We start from the raw sequence: 12,926 nt of genomic DNA, 5'->3' as shown, positions 1-12,926 counted from the left end.
ACAGGACATGAGCTGTTCTCCTGACCCTGAGCAGCACCTCGGGTGGTTCCAGGCTCTGGGTCTCTGACCAAGTAGGGGATAGGTCTGGCTAAACTCTGTCCTGGGAGCAGCGGAGCTGCAAAAGAGTACTGGCCCAGCTGCTATTGCGAGTGACATCTCCGCTGTGTTAAATTACAGGTCATAAATGGGGATGAGATAATTCCAACAGGCAAGTAAACCCACTCAGTTCTCTAGCTGAGCAGTACCCAGTCCTGGCCCAGCACACTGACCTCCTACCCATTCCAGCTCCTCCCGCTCCCTGTGCCCGATCCGAGCACGTTAGAGATGTGCCTGGTAGATCTAATTTTCCTTTCAGTGAGAAGATGCCTCTACTCACCAAACTCATCCTCTTCAGATGGATTTCCCAAGTGCAGATTTCCAGCTGTTTTGCAGACCAGCTCAGTGAGAGCTCAGCGGTGCCAGAAAACAAACCAGCCTTTTATTCTGAATCCTTGGGGAAAATTCTGCAGAAATGTTTCGGAAAAATTTTCAGACAGAGATATTTTCATTCTAAATTATGTATTCCAGGTGAAATTTAGGAGCAGGAGCTTTGCCTTGCTGAGGACCACATTCCTGCTGAGGCAGTTGTGTTCTGCAGGGTTCGTTTCAGCACAGGAGAGGAAAGGCTTGTAGCTCCCCTGCTCTGTGTTCTCCCTGCTCCCATCAGCTGGATCAGGATGAGGGCCAGGGCAGGCCTCTGTGCCTTGTGCTTCCTCTTCTGTTTATTTACACAGAGCTTGGTCTCTTCAGGGCCCTAACAGAAGCAGGACTTAAATTCTGCCTTGTTTTTGCCCCTGAGCACTTAACCCTGTGGGGGAGCCCGTTGAGAAAAGCAAACATTGCTGTACCACACCCTGATGGGCTGAGATCTGAATCCCAAGCGTGGTAGCTCGTGGGTCTCCTGAGCACTGTGTCTGAACTTCCTTAATGTTTGTACCTTCCCTGCATCGTTTTTTCCCCCTCCATTTTGTTTCTCAATGGGCTGGACTGGGAAGAGTTCCTGCACACAGCTTATTTCAGTCCAGTAAATTAGGCATTCTCCCTTCTCAAAGAACAAAAGCCAATCAGTTGGTAGCATGGAGAGCACAGTTACCTCTCTGCTGACTCTAGTGCTGCTTTCTGTGGCTGCACTGTTATTACTTTTTTAGGAAAGATGAAAATTGTCATTTCTGATTGTGCCACCGACTGTCTGGCTTGTCCCTCCGGTGCTGTATCCCACTGCAGATACCCCACTGTCAACAGGCTGGGGCTGGTGATGGGTTATATAAATTTAGCCCCCATCCTGGAGCTGTCTGCTGAAGGTGGAGGCTGGCACCTTCTGTGCAAGGAGAATCTAACTGGGCACACGGATTCGTGGAGCCTGGGAGCCCCCTGAGCTGGAATGGGTCTAGGAGCAGCGTGTTCCGTGTTTGTTCTTTGTGTTCTGTCGATGGCATCTCCCCCCACCCACTCTGCCCTGTCCCCCTCACCTCCAATAACCCCTGAGCGTTAGCTTTTGGCTGCTGCTTCTCTGTGTTGCTGTTGCACCGTCACCGCAGGCTGCCGTTATCCGCTTTTTTTTTTATTGTTATTTATTTGTTTCAAGCATCCCATGAGTTTACTCTTGAGCACACTCCATCCAAAATACAGAGACTACGGCCGGTAGATACCACTTGTTTTCTCTGCCAGACGAAACCCCCCACCACTTTTTGTTTTCTGCTGCCTGTTTCTGTTTTTCTGACGCAGTTTTAAAAACAATATTTAAATTGGCTGTCGTTGTTATTAACACCAACACACACACACCCCCACTCCGGCTCCCCTGTGGCAAAATCCCGCTGGCTGGGTGGAGCCCCCGTGGCTGGATCAATTCACCGATGTAACCGGGACTCGCTGTCGCGCCAGAAGTCCAGGAGGGCCGGAGCGGAGCCCGTGGCACCCCCGGAAAACAGAAAGAGGCAGGCAGCCCATCTCTCCGGGGAATGTTGGCCCAACTGCCCTCGCCTGGAACCCCCCGGGTGCGTGGGGGAGCTCTGACGCTGTGGGGTGTCTGTTGCAGGAGAAGCGGATCGTGTTCCTGGACTCGGCCAACACGCGGCTGATGAGCGCCCTGACGCAGGTGAAGGAGCGCTACACCATGCACGTCCGGAATGGGAACCCCCCCAAGCTTTCCATCACGGAGAATGGTGAATTCAAGAACAGCAGCTTCTGACCTGCCCCCCCCCCCCCCGGTGCTGCCCACCCGCTCCGAGACCGAGCAGACTCAAGACACCACCACCCCTACTCCCCGTTGTCGTTGTTGTACATAGTTCTGTACATTGGAAATTGTATTGTTTAAAAACTGTACTGTTTGGGGAAGAAAAGAAAAAAAAATTGTTCTAAAATTATTCTAAAGTCGTTTTAAGATTGTATTTAAAGAAATTGTATTTAAAATCGTTTTAAGATAGTATTGTACATTTAATAAAGTATTGTACATTTTTTTTTCAGTTTAATAAAATTGGAAAACCGAGTCTGAAGGGTGGGCTTTGATTCCCCACTCAGGGCCAGGAGAACCAGGCTCCCGAGAACAAGTCCTTCCGGATCACTGTGTAAATAGAGGGAGCTCTTGGGTCGTGTACAGAAAATGCCAATGTAAAATACCAAAAGGAGGTGAATACTGTAGATTTTTTTAATTATTGCTATTTTTTTTATTATTATTATTATTATTATTATGTTTTTCTCTTGTTGAAAGCACTGCAGTCCTGGGAGGAGGAAGAGGGGAGTGTGTGTGTGTGTGTGTGTGTTGTGGGTGAGAGAGGTGAGCAGTGGAGTACCTGAGACAGCAGCTGGCTGATAGGAGGACAGGAGTGGAATGGAATGGATTCCATAGGAAAACTCATCGGCTGGGTTCATTCCCCTCTTCCCCAGCTGCTCTTTAACTGAACGCAAACTTGATAGCAAACATTTTAGCAAGAAAACTGACTCTTGCTGTGTCCTGTACCTGCTTTCAATAGGACTCCAGAAAAAAAACAGTCTTTCTGATGATTTTGACAAGGTACAAAGTGGGAGCAGCAACCTGGTTTCCTTGCATTTGCACAGTCAGGCTTCCCGTCAGACAGAGGGAATCTGCAGGATTTCCTGGTAGGATTATTTCTTTTTCTTTTTTTACTAATGCAGTTTTATATTTTCTGTTTGGAGAATTTACAGACCTGTAAATACTTTTTTAACAATTTCTAGCCAGTCCCCACTGTACACACTGTGCAGCAGCACCCTGAATTCCCTCTCTGCACTCCATCCGGAACAACCAGGTTAATGCTCTCGGAAAGGGCTAATCCAAGGGTGCCCGTGCCCAGCACAGGAGATTCCATATGCAAAATTCCCTTTTTCTAGAGGATTTCTGTATTTTAACTCTCGCTCATTTTCAGTGTTTCAGCCACTTGCTTAGCCAGTCTAGTTCCAATTAAAGGTGTGATCTTCTGTTTCCACTGAAATTTTCCTTCTCTGGATACTTTAAAGGAATGATTTTTTTTTTTTTTTTTTGAGTTCTGTAGACACCAGTTTTCCTTGAGGAGTTTTGACTAAGCTTTTGTCTCCAATTCCTTCCAGTTGCATTTCATAGAAGCATGCTTACAGGCTGTGTGTGAATGGGATATCATTCCAAAGTGACCTTCTCCTGGGAAACAGTGACATTCACAACCTGCAGCAGGTGAGCAGGAAATGACTTTGTATTGTCAATTCTCATGATTTCATCAAATGCCACAATAGTTAATCTGAGAGGGGTTTTTTTTTTTTAAAGCCCCAGTTTCTGGAGTCACGTAATAGCACGTGAATCTTCACTTCCAGTTTTTGCTGTGCATTTCTGGCCCCCAAACTCACAGTAAATAAACTTATTGGAGCAGCAATTGAAATTTTGAATTACAGAAATGTACTGATAAGGAGTGTGATTAACCACTCACACATGTTGTGGAAATTGGAAAAGTTTACTCGAGTTGGAGACAAAAGCTCGAGAGGTGCCTGGGTGTGGGATGTGTCATGAAAAATGCAGGAGTTCCTAAACCAGTTTCTTGCACATGAATTATTGGCACAATACTAAGACCCAGATTTGGTTGTCAGGTTTGCTGGGGTTTTTTTTTTGGAAATGAATGAATCTCTGTGGTTAATGCAGCTGGTGGTGCAGTGTGTAACTTCTGTGCCTGATGCTTGTGTACTTGAGTTACCATTGTCACCCCAGCGTGTTCCGTGACTGTGCATCCATGCAGAGACCCTGTGTCCTGCTCTGTAGGATGGGTGTGGATCAATCCTGGCAAGGCCTTCTAGAGCTCACTAGTCTGCAGCCAGTTGGGGTTGGTGTTCAGTGCTGGGTTCTTTGAGATCAAAGCTGTTCTGGCTGCTGGGCTGTGACTTGGTGCTGAAGGCCGAGGAGCGGCCCTGGCTTGTTTGGGGTCAGCACAGACACACCGGGGGTTGTGCTCTGCATTTGTTCAGCAGTGATTACTTTTCCATACTTTCCAAACTGTCTTCCAGCTCTAGGTCCTTGCTGACCTCTGATATTTTCTTCCTCAAACTGTGCCTTTAAGTTCCTCCTTCCTTCCTTCCTTCATGTCTCACAGCCGTAGAAGCCTCTCGAGTCTGTATTAACCTGTCGTGTGAGTGGCTCTTTGACACAAAACCTTTGCAACCCCCTGTTTGTGGAGTGTTTCTGTGGGAGCTGCATCTCCCCACAGCTGTGTGCTGGAATTGCACAGCTGCAGCACGGGAAACATGTTCCCAGAAGTAGCCTTTTGGGATGGGCATGTGCGTTGCTGACTTGTTGCAGAGTGCAGATAGTGGGGTGTGCTGTGACCGAGGCGTGAAAACAGCTGATCTGCACTGATAGAATGAGGCAGAAGCAGATGTGTTGTTCTGGGAGTGTGAGTCTGGCATTAAATGGGGAAATGCCTTTCACTTGTGCTCCCCAGCGCCCTGGTACTGGCAGAGGGGCTGGCTGAGTTGTGTGGTTTGATGCTGAAGGCTCTGTCTGAGGTGTCCACTTTGGTTTCTGCAGCGAAATGCAGTAGGGGCAGCATTTCAGCCTGGATTTTTAGAGGGGAAATGATCCCTGCCCCAAGATCCATTTGTTTTGGTGAGGTCTGATCACCTGTTTCAGTCGTGCATCACTCTAACAATGTACCTTCTGTGTGTTTCTCAAGCTTGTAGGAAAAAGTAGCGACTCTAAAAGAGTCTGACCCATCAGTGTGGTCCTCACAGCTCGTTGCTGGGCTGGTTGTTTCTCTCCTATTCCAGTTTCTCCCCCGAGGTGCAAAGTGTTCTCCTCCAAGTCCAGCCATCAAGGAGATGCTGCCTGCTGACCCCAGAGGGGGTGAGGGTTGCAGACTCAGTGTTGCAAGACTAGAATTGATCAGCTGCAGCACAAAACTCTCTGCTCCTGGCAGCTGTCTCTCCTGGTTTGTTACCGAGCAGCTTTCCAGAGGAATTTTCAGCCGCCTCAAGCTGACAATATGTGAAAATGCCAGTTCCTATTTCATCCAGACTGATAAAAATTCAAGTGGCACTAAACCACGTGTCTGCTCGGGAGCAGGAGCCCTGCCTGGGCCTGAGCACGTTTGGGTTTAGTCTCGTAGCCAGTGGGTTCTGCAGCAGCGAGGGAGGGAATAGTGTGATGTGTGCGATGGGGAGCGTGACAGACGCTGGGTTTGGGTTTGTACTCTGAGCAAAGGCACTGGGCTGTGTCTAATCCTGTGCAAGGAAACAGATGAAGGAGGGTAGGAAAAATGGAATAGCCTGTAGGAGGAAGGAATACTCGTGTATTCCTCAGACTGAACAGGAAAGTTGCCCCATCCTGGCGTCTCGGTCAGTGCTGGCCATGTTAGTACCTTTCCAGGAGGATTCTTCCCCAACCTCAAAGCCACCCAGGCTTCTGAGTGCTCAGGGAAGCCGAGCAGCCTCTTGTGTGTGGCCTCTTGGCACACTGTGTGGTGTCTGCAAGAGTGTGTGAGAGATGGCCAGAGTGACATGGGATAGGCACTAAGAGGACAGAGGGAGCACAGCCTAGGGGCAGCATCCTGTAAATCCCTGTGCTTTGCAACTCTAGGAATTCAGACCTTTTTTTTTAAGGGAAATAGATTTCACATCCAGGAATTACAAGCTGTTTTTTCCCTGCTGTGTCAGAAATGGGCAGCTATGCATAAAAGCACAGATTCATGCAGCTACACATTTTGCCACGTTCCTCTCCAGTGGCATAACTCAGGCAGGGGATCTACAGGAGCCTGGAAAGGGATGTGTGTACTTTCTAGTTAGAGAGTATGAGGTGTATTCACTAACAAATTCTTTATCCATCTAATAAATTCTCCGAGAAATGGGGTTTATTTTATGTACATGCATTTGCTTTGGGTTGGCTTAGCTTGTTTTTATTTCTCATGATATATTAATCTCATGTTTTAATGCTTGCTTAAGCCCACCAACTTTTGACTTGAAGTCCATCAGTTGTCCAGCCATGCCCGTGGGATGTGTCAGCAATACTTCCCTGTATGTGTGAATTCTGCTTGTGTTCTGCACAAATGTCTGTGTTGTTTCCTGGAAAACAATTCCTGTCCAGGTTGGACCACAAAATGTATTTCCATCAGTGATTGGCTTGGTCAGACACAGGTATCCAGCTGAGTCTGCCAGAGGAAAAAGGGTTAAATTTAGGCCAATGTTTTTAGGTGTTTGCTTCTCCACAGTAAGTTAACTCCCAGGAGAGTGAGCATGTCCTTACAGACCATGCCTGCCAGGAATCCTACCTGTAAAAATAGACTTTCTGTCTCAAGGGCCTTAATAAGAGTGTTACTACACAGAACTGTTTTACAGTGATAGCTCTAAATAATTTATTTTTTATTTCAACAAAGTACACCTTAAAAAGGAATAAACTTGTTTTTCAAGGCGTATTTTTATGCTCGTAGCACTGGACTGTTTGGTCTCTGAGATCCATTTCTGCATTTCATTGCCTGGGTTTGTTCTAAAGAAGATTTATTTTTGTTCTGTGAATAATTTTTGAAGGTTCTTGTAATATGTACAGATATAGATACATTTGAGGACTTTTATTGATATTCCTACAAAGAATACAAATAAACTTTAACTTTAAACAGTTTGGACTCGGTAAACTTACGCTGATTGAAAATTCTGCTCTTCCTGCACTCAGTTTGTGCTTGTGTTTAAGTGCAGAGGGTGGAAGGGAAGGAACTCTGACAGTGTAATGTAACGTCTGGGATGGAGCAACTCCCACTTGGAGCTGCCTGAGCAATCCAAGGGGTCTGGGACCAAGTGGGGCAGCGGGATTAATTCCTGCCTCCTGTTGCTGCGGGTTGTGTGATGTGCTGGGCTGTCCAGCACAGGTCCTAGGGCAGCATCCTGAGTTCTGCCTCCCTGTGCCTGTGACCTCAGTGCTTCCTGAAGCTGGGAAGTATCTGGCATTGTGGAGTGAGAGAGCGACAAGCTGTGGAGACACGGAGAATTGCTCTCTGCTTCTTTTAGCCGTGGGTGTTTTTTTTGTGTAAGTGGTGAAAAGAGAGTTCCCTTGTATTAATTAACATGTTTATTCCTCTCATGCCAGCCCAGTGAATGTGATCAGCCCAGTTTTCCTGTTCAGTCCATTCCCATATTACAGGTTCTCGCCCAGCAGCCCAAAGCTGCAGAGTTGGAGGCACGGACATGCAGAGGGATGTTATTTACAGGTTCGCATAAAACACTGGATTCTAAGCAATTTGCATTTATTCTTGATACGTGTATGAAATCCGGTATATAATGAGTGGGAAACCCTTTCACAGTGAATTTACTGAGTGTAAAATCTGTACTCAAGGGCGTGTTTTGTGAAAAGTCTCTTTATTTTCATCTCACGCGATTGTTCTTCTTTCCGTAGCTTTGGAGCCTGCGGGATGCACACGGCAAACGTGTGGTGCCTCCACCCTGGCCCTGCACCGTGTGCTCTGCTCCAGCCCTGCTGTGTCCCACCTTGCTCCTGCTCAGGCTGCAAGTTCTCCATGCCCAGAGCTGTGTCCCTGCGGGGCGGTGCAGATCTGTGCCCAATGCCCTGGGCAGGAGGGTGGCACAGACAGTGGCTGTGCAGGAGGGAGAGCTGTAAATTCCCACATCCTGCCCCTTCCCGGCAGAGCCACCAGCCTGGGGGAGAGCAGGCAAAGCGAGGCAGGTGAGAAGAGGGACGGGATGGGATGCAGACCTAGCAGGGAAAGCAACCTCAGTCTGGATTTGGGAAAGGGAGCGGGACAGAATCAACAGGAGAGGGATGGGAAGGGGGAAACAGGTGAAGGGTGTGCTGAGTGAAGCAGAGGGGGGAAGGTGAGGGTAGAGCAGGAGCACTGCACAAATGCCAGTGAGGATGGCATTGGGATAATACAGTTAAAACTGGGGGAAGTCTGGGCTTTTCTGTCCCAAACTTGGGTGTTCTGTCCTGCAGAGGGTGTTGAATTCCACTTTACTCCACTGTGTAAAAGTGTGAATATGCAAACTCTTCTCCCATTTCCAGCCATTCTGGACAGTGTGCACAGGGCTCCGGAGCCTGTCCTTGTCACTCTTGCAGTTTGCTTGGGAAATTCCTTGGGGGAAGCTCCCCTCCAAGAGTCCTCCTGCCCGAGGGATGCAAGTGTAAAACCTTGAATGATTTCCGGGGTGCAAGAATTTGTGCTACTGCTTCAACTTAAGCAACAGCTGCTGCTTAAATTCATTAGCAGATGGAATAGCAATTTGCTTGCACTGAGATATGAGTGTCATGAGAAGAGAGCCCTTGGTCTTGCTAGAACCCATCTCACATTGCTGCCCTTCACCTCTCCCCTGGTCCCACGGATTAGATATCCTCATGTCTCCAGAAGATGTATTAAATTCCTGCTGTTTGCTGTGAGAGGTAGATCAAATATCCTGGGTGTAGGCATGAAACCTGGCTACCTGTCGGCCCTTCCTGCAGCCAGTAGGAATACCTTGTCCTGACTCGGCTCCATCCTGCTGATGCGACTGGAAAGGCGAGTTCTGGGGACCTGAACCCACTTTTCAGTAGCAGAGCAGCCTTGGCTGAAAGAGAGGACATTATTCCAAATATTGCAACCCCCGTCCGTGGTGGCTGCCAGGGGCAGGGCACTCGGGATGGATGTTCCCAGCACCCTCCAGGTTTTTCCAGCTTTCATGCTACAGTGTGACCCAAAGGGCTGTTGTGTTACAACTGGGGAGAGAGGGATCATGAGGGACAAATACCCAGTGCTGACCCCAGGAGTGAAGGGTGATACAGTGATGACAGCATCTAACACAGAGTGAAAGGTGATCTGCACAGGGATGAGTGACATTTCTGCCCCCCTTTCTCTGCTGTCCAGGCTTCTGTTGGCAGCAGGGTGCAGACAGTGGGAGCAGTTCCTGCTCTGCTTGGCAAGGAGCAAGTCCTGTGTGCAGTGAGGGAGAAGGAGTTACACAGCTGAGCTGCAGGATGCAGTCATTCACCCCTTTCCCTCCTGCCTCACTCCCTTCGCTCCCCTCACGTGAGTCAGACAACGTGACCCCGCCTGAAACTCAGTTTATGGATTATTCCTGTCAGAGGGGCTGTTCTGCTGTTTTCCCCTTCTCTCCTTAGAGGACCTGCCCTGGCCTGGCCCTGGGCTGTGACACCCTGCACGTTCCACAGCTGTGCAGAACATCCTCCTGCAGAGCCAGCAGCATCTCCGCAGGGAGGAGTTGTCCTTACCAGGGACACTGACTAGGAATGTCCAGTGAAAAATGGCTTTCTGAGGGCCTTGAGAAGCTGCTGGGGGGATTTCAATCCTTACCAGTCAGAGAATTTGTTTTGGCCTCTGGATACCTAGACTGTGTGTCCCTTTTTCCCTGGACCTCAGATGTGGATCCATAGCCTGTGTTTTGCTGTTCAAAGCCTCTCTCTCCAGTAACATCTCTGTGTGCATTAGTTCCCTCAGCACTTTCAAAGGACTCTTTCCAGGACTCAGGACTTCCCCAGTGGGAAGGCAGTGAAAGGGGAGGGCTGACTTCCCTTTTCCTCAGTACCAGAAGGCACTACAGAATTTCGTTTTATATTGTTGGATGGTTTTTAGGATCAGGAATGGCTCAAGAACTTGGATCTGTGTTCAAGATTCATAATTGGGATTAAGTGGAGCACCCCCTTTCAGATTTTTCTCTATCACTGGGAAACTGGAGCTCCCTGCCGTGCCAGGACCTCTGCTCTGCTGAGGAGCATTTAGCAAGTCATTGCTACAGCAACCATTAAGGCTAAAAAAGCAGATAAAATACTTAGCATCTCCTGTGGGGTTGACTGAAGGGCAGAGAGATTGCTGCTCCCTCGGTCACATATTTTTTGTCGTGGATTTTGGTTTTTGTTGGTTTGTTGGAGGGTTTTTTTCACGGAAGAAATACGCTGCCTGTGGGCAGATTCCAGATTGTGGCTTTGGAAAAAAACAGGGAGCTTAAAATGGAAAGTCCATCTGCCCCAACTGCTGACTTGACAACTGTGCTCCTGGAAGGAGCTTGTGCCCAAAGGGAAGGATGGGGAGGCCTAAGAAGGCCGTGTCCTCGGTCCTGCTCACAGCTCCCCACTCAGGGCTGCTCTGTTCATCTCCCTATGTGCTGGTGGGCTCACAGTGCGCGGGGAGTTTTCCTGAGGGGCCAGATGGGGTTTTTTGCTGTGATGACTGCCCTCTGGAGAGCTAGCATCATATTCCTGGTTACTGCTCCCACCTGGATGCAGAGGGGACTCTCCTGGTCAGGGACAGAGGCTCAGTTATCCCCGAGACAGAAATAGTTGGTAAAAAGCACCATTTACTGTTAATAGTGCTGATGGTGGCTTTGCAAGTGCCATTCAAAACCACTAAACCCACCTCATTCTCATGAGCCACTGCTGGCCCCTGGGTGCAGGCTGCAGCCATTCCTCAGGGAAGTTGGGTGGCAGCATCCCCAGACCTGTGTGACACAGGGGTTTGTGTTGTGTCACCCACTCTGGTGGGGAGCACAGCTGCTGCTCTGCCCTCAGCCCAGGGCAGGAATGGCTGCAATGCTGTGGGTCAGGAATGAGCTGCTTTGGCAGATTTTTCCCCTTGGGAAGGAGCTTGGCCTTGGGTCAAGAATACCCAGACATCTGATTTCAGATGGATTTAAGTGCCTTTAGGATCCAAGCATTTGGCTGGTCCTGGAGACTAAGACTGGGGCAGGTATTTCCCTGGTGATTTGGCTCTGTGCAGCTTTCCTGGATTCACACCTTTCTCTGCACTTTGCCCATGTGCAGGACTGTGCTGGTGCAGATTTATTCTCTCTCACTGGGACAGACCTGGTGCATATACCATGCCCATGCTCCCCAACAATACACACCCTTCCAGACTGGGTCAATGAACACTATCCTGGCCTCTTCCTGACCCTAAACAGTAAAAGCAGCTTTTGCTCCAGATACATTTATAAGGTAAAAGGGGTTTTATGGTCCCTCAGTCTTCAGGGCACCAGCAGGTCAGTACTTTGGCTGCTGACCCCACAGACACAAAGCAGGACGCAATTAAACAGTTTGAAAATTTTATATTGACAGTGAAGTTTTTATATCTTCCAGTAGAGCATTTGCAGTTGACTCTGATGAAAGGTGTGTCATTATAAAGAGCCTGTCCTGGTGAGCTTGTCACAAAGGTCTTGTATCAGCTGATAGAGAACGAGGAGTCCAGCAACGTGGAATCTGCTTAACTTACAACTGGCCCCAGCCCAGTTTGTGACAACCTGTCTGCCTTCCCCTGGGGAAAGGAGAAAATGTGGTGAGTCAGGAGTTTTGGCATTATTATTTCAACCTACCTGTAGTTCCTCCATGTGGGGATTGGTGTTTTCGTTGTCAGGGCCCCGCAGGGAACTTGCAAGTTTTTAATTTCATTTTAGTCTCTTCAATACCTGTGTGAGTGGTGGGTGAGTACACGCCACGCTGGTGCCCAGTTTTTCCTCATTTCTCACATTCCCAGTGCATTTTTTGGCTTCTAAGGGTCACAGCTATTGGAGAGGCCTCTACTAGAGTGAGTCTGGAATGAGTTTGATAAATGGATCCTACGAATGCATGACACCAACACACTCATTGCTACAAGTGTTTCTTTAACCACTGCTCCCTTATCAGCCTGAAAAACAAGTATGTGGAGTATCTTGGACAAATACACTTGTGCAGGTGCTGGGAGAGCTGCAGGCCTTATCAGCAAACTGGTTCAGGGGTAACATTTGCAATTCAATCCGCTTGGAATGGCTTTCAGTAAAATGTTCATCTGTCCTGAAAGCCTTAGGCCATCCCTGCTAACTCCAGTCCTCTCTCAGACCACATCAAGATCTGTCACTGTGACAAAGTCCACAGAGACTTCCCACACAGGCTGCCCTCTAATTTATGTCCCAATGAAGTACAAGAAACATAAAAAGCAGGACAGAGCAGATGCTGACCAGCTAAACAGCTGATCTGTTCCCTCCCACCCACAGACTGGGCTGAAATGTTTCTCTTACAGAAGTGATATTTATTGGGAGAAATGAGCTAATTATTAATAGACGTGCAGTAATGCACTGATGTAAACAAAGAGCTCGATGTGAGGAGTGGACACACAGCAATAATCACAGGCTTGGCTCGTGTCAGGAGGAAAGAGCTGGAAAACCATGTCGAGAATTAAAGGGCATTTCAGTCCTTCTGCTCACAACAGCCCATTGCAGCAGCAGGGATTTGTGTGGGGAAGTTGTCTGGTAGGAGCTGTGGTGAAGGATTTCTCTCAGGCTGTCAAACAGCCACTGTGGAATGCTGTGGTTTCCAGTCACTCTGAACTCGGGCTCTCCAGGAATTAGTAGGTATCCAGTATTCAAACCACCCTCCCACTGACTGGGCCTGCAAGGCCATCACTCTGAAACTCGGGAGAGATCTTAATTCTTAAAGAGGGGACAATATTTGTGTCTGTGGC

The 12,926-nt window shown here is 48.4% G+C and overlaps 1 protein-coding gene across 9 annotated transcripts in view; it reads left to right on the top strand.

Annotated features, from left to right (window-relative positions):
• The window catches only part of RASAL2 (RAS protein activator like 2), a 184,068-nt gene extending 181,544 nt beyond the window's left edge, over positions 1-2,524 (top strand). For 6 of the 9 annotated variants that reach the window (XM_051805739.1, XM_051805711.1, XM_051805693.1 and 3 more), the window contains 2 exons: positions 178-208; positions 2,075-2,524. In XM_051805739.1, the coding sequence (XP_051661699.1) occupies positions 178-208; positions 2,075-2,205 (162 nt within the window). In that variant the 3' untranslated portion in view covers positions 2,206-2,524. The remainder of the gene's footprint in view (positions 1-177; positions 209-2,074) is intronic. The other 3 variants (XM_051805721.1, XM_051805703.1, XM_051805767.1) reach the window with 1 other exon arrangement.
• Positions 2,525-12,926: the final 10,402 nt, after the last annotated feature.

This window comes from Manacus candei, unplaced genomic scaffold (assembly GCF_025592945.1).
Source record: "Manacus candei isolate 608988 ecotype Guabito, Panama unplaced genomic scaffold, ASM2559294v1 h1tg000005l, whole genome shotgun sequence".
Lineage (NCBI taxonomy): Eukaryota > Metazoa > Chordata > Aves > Passeriformes > Pipridae > Manacus > Manacus candei.
This window is presented reverse-complemented; position numbering and strand designations above follow the sequence as displayed.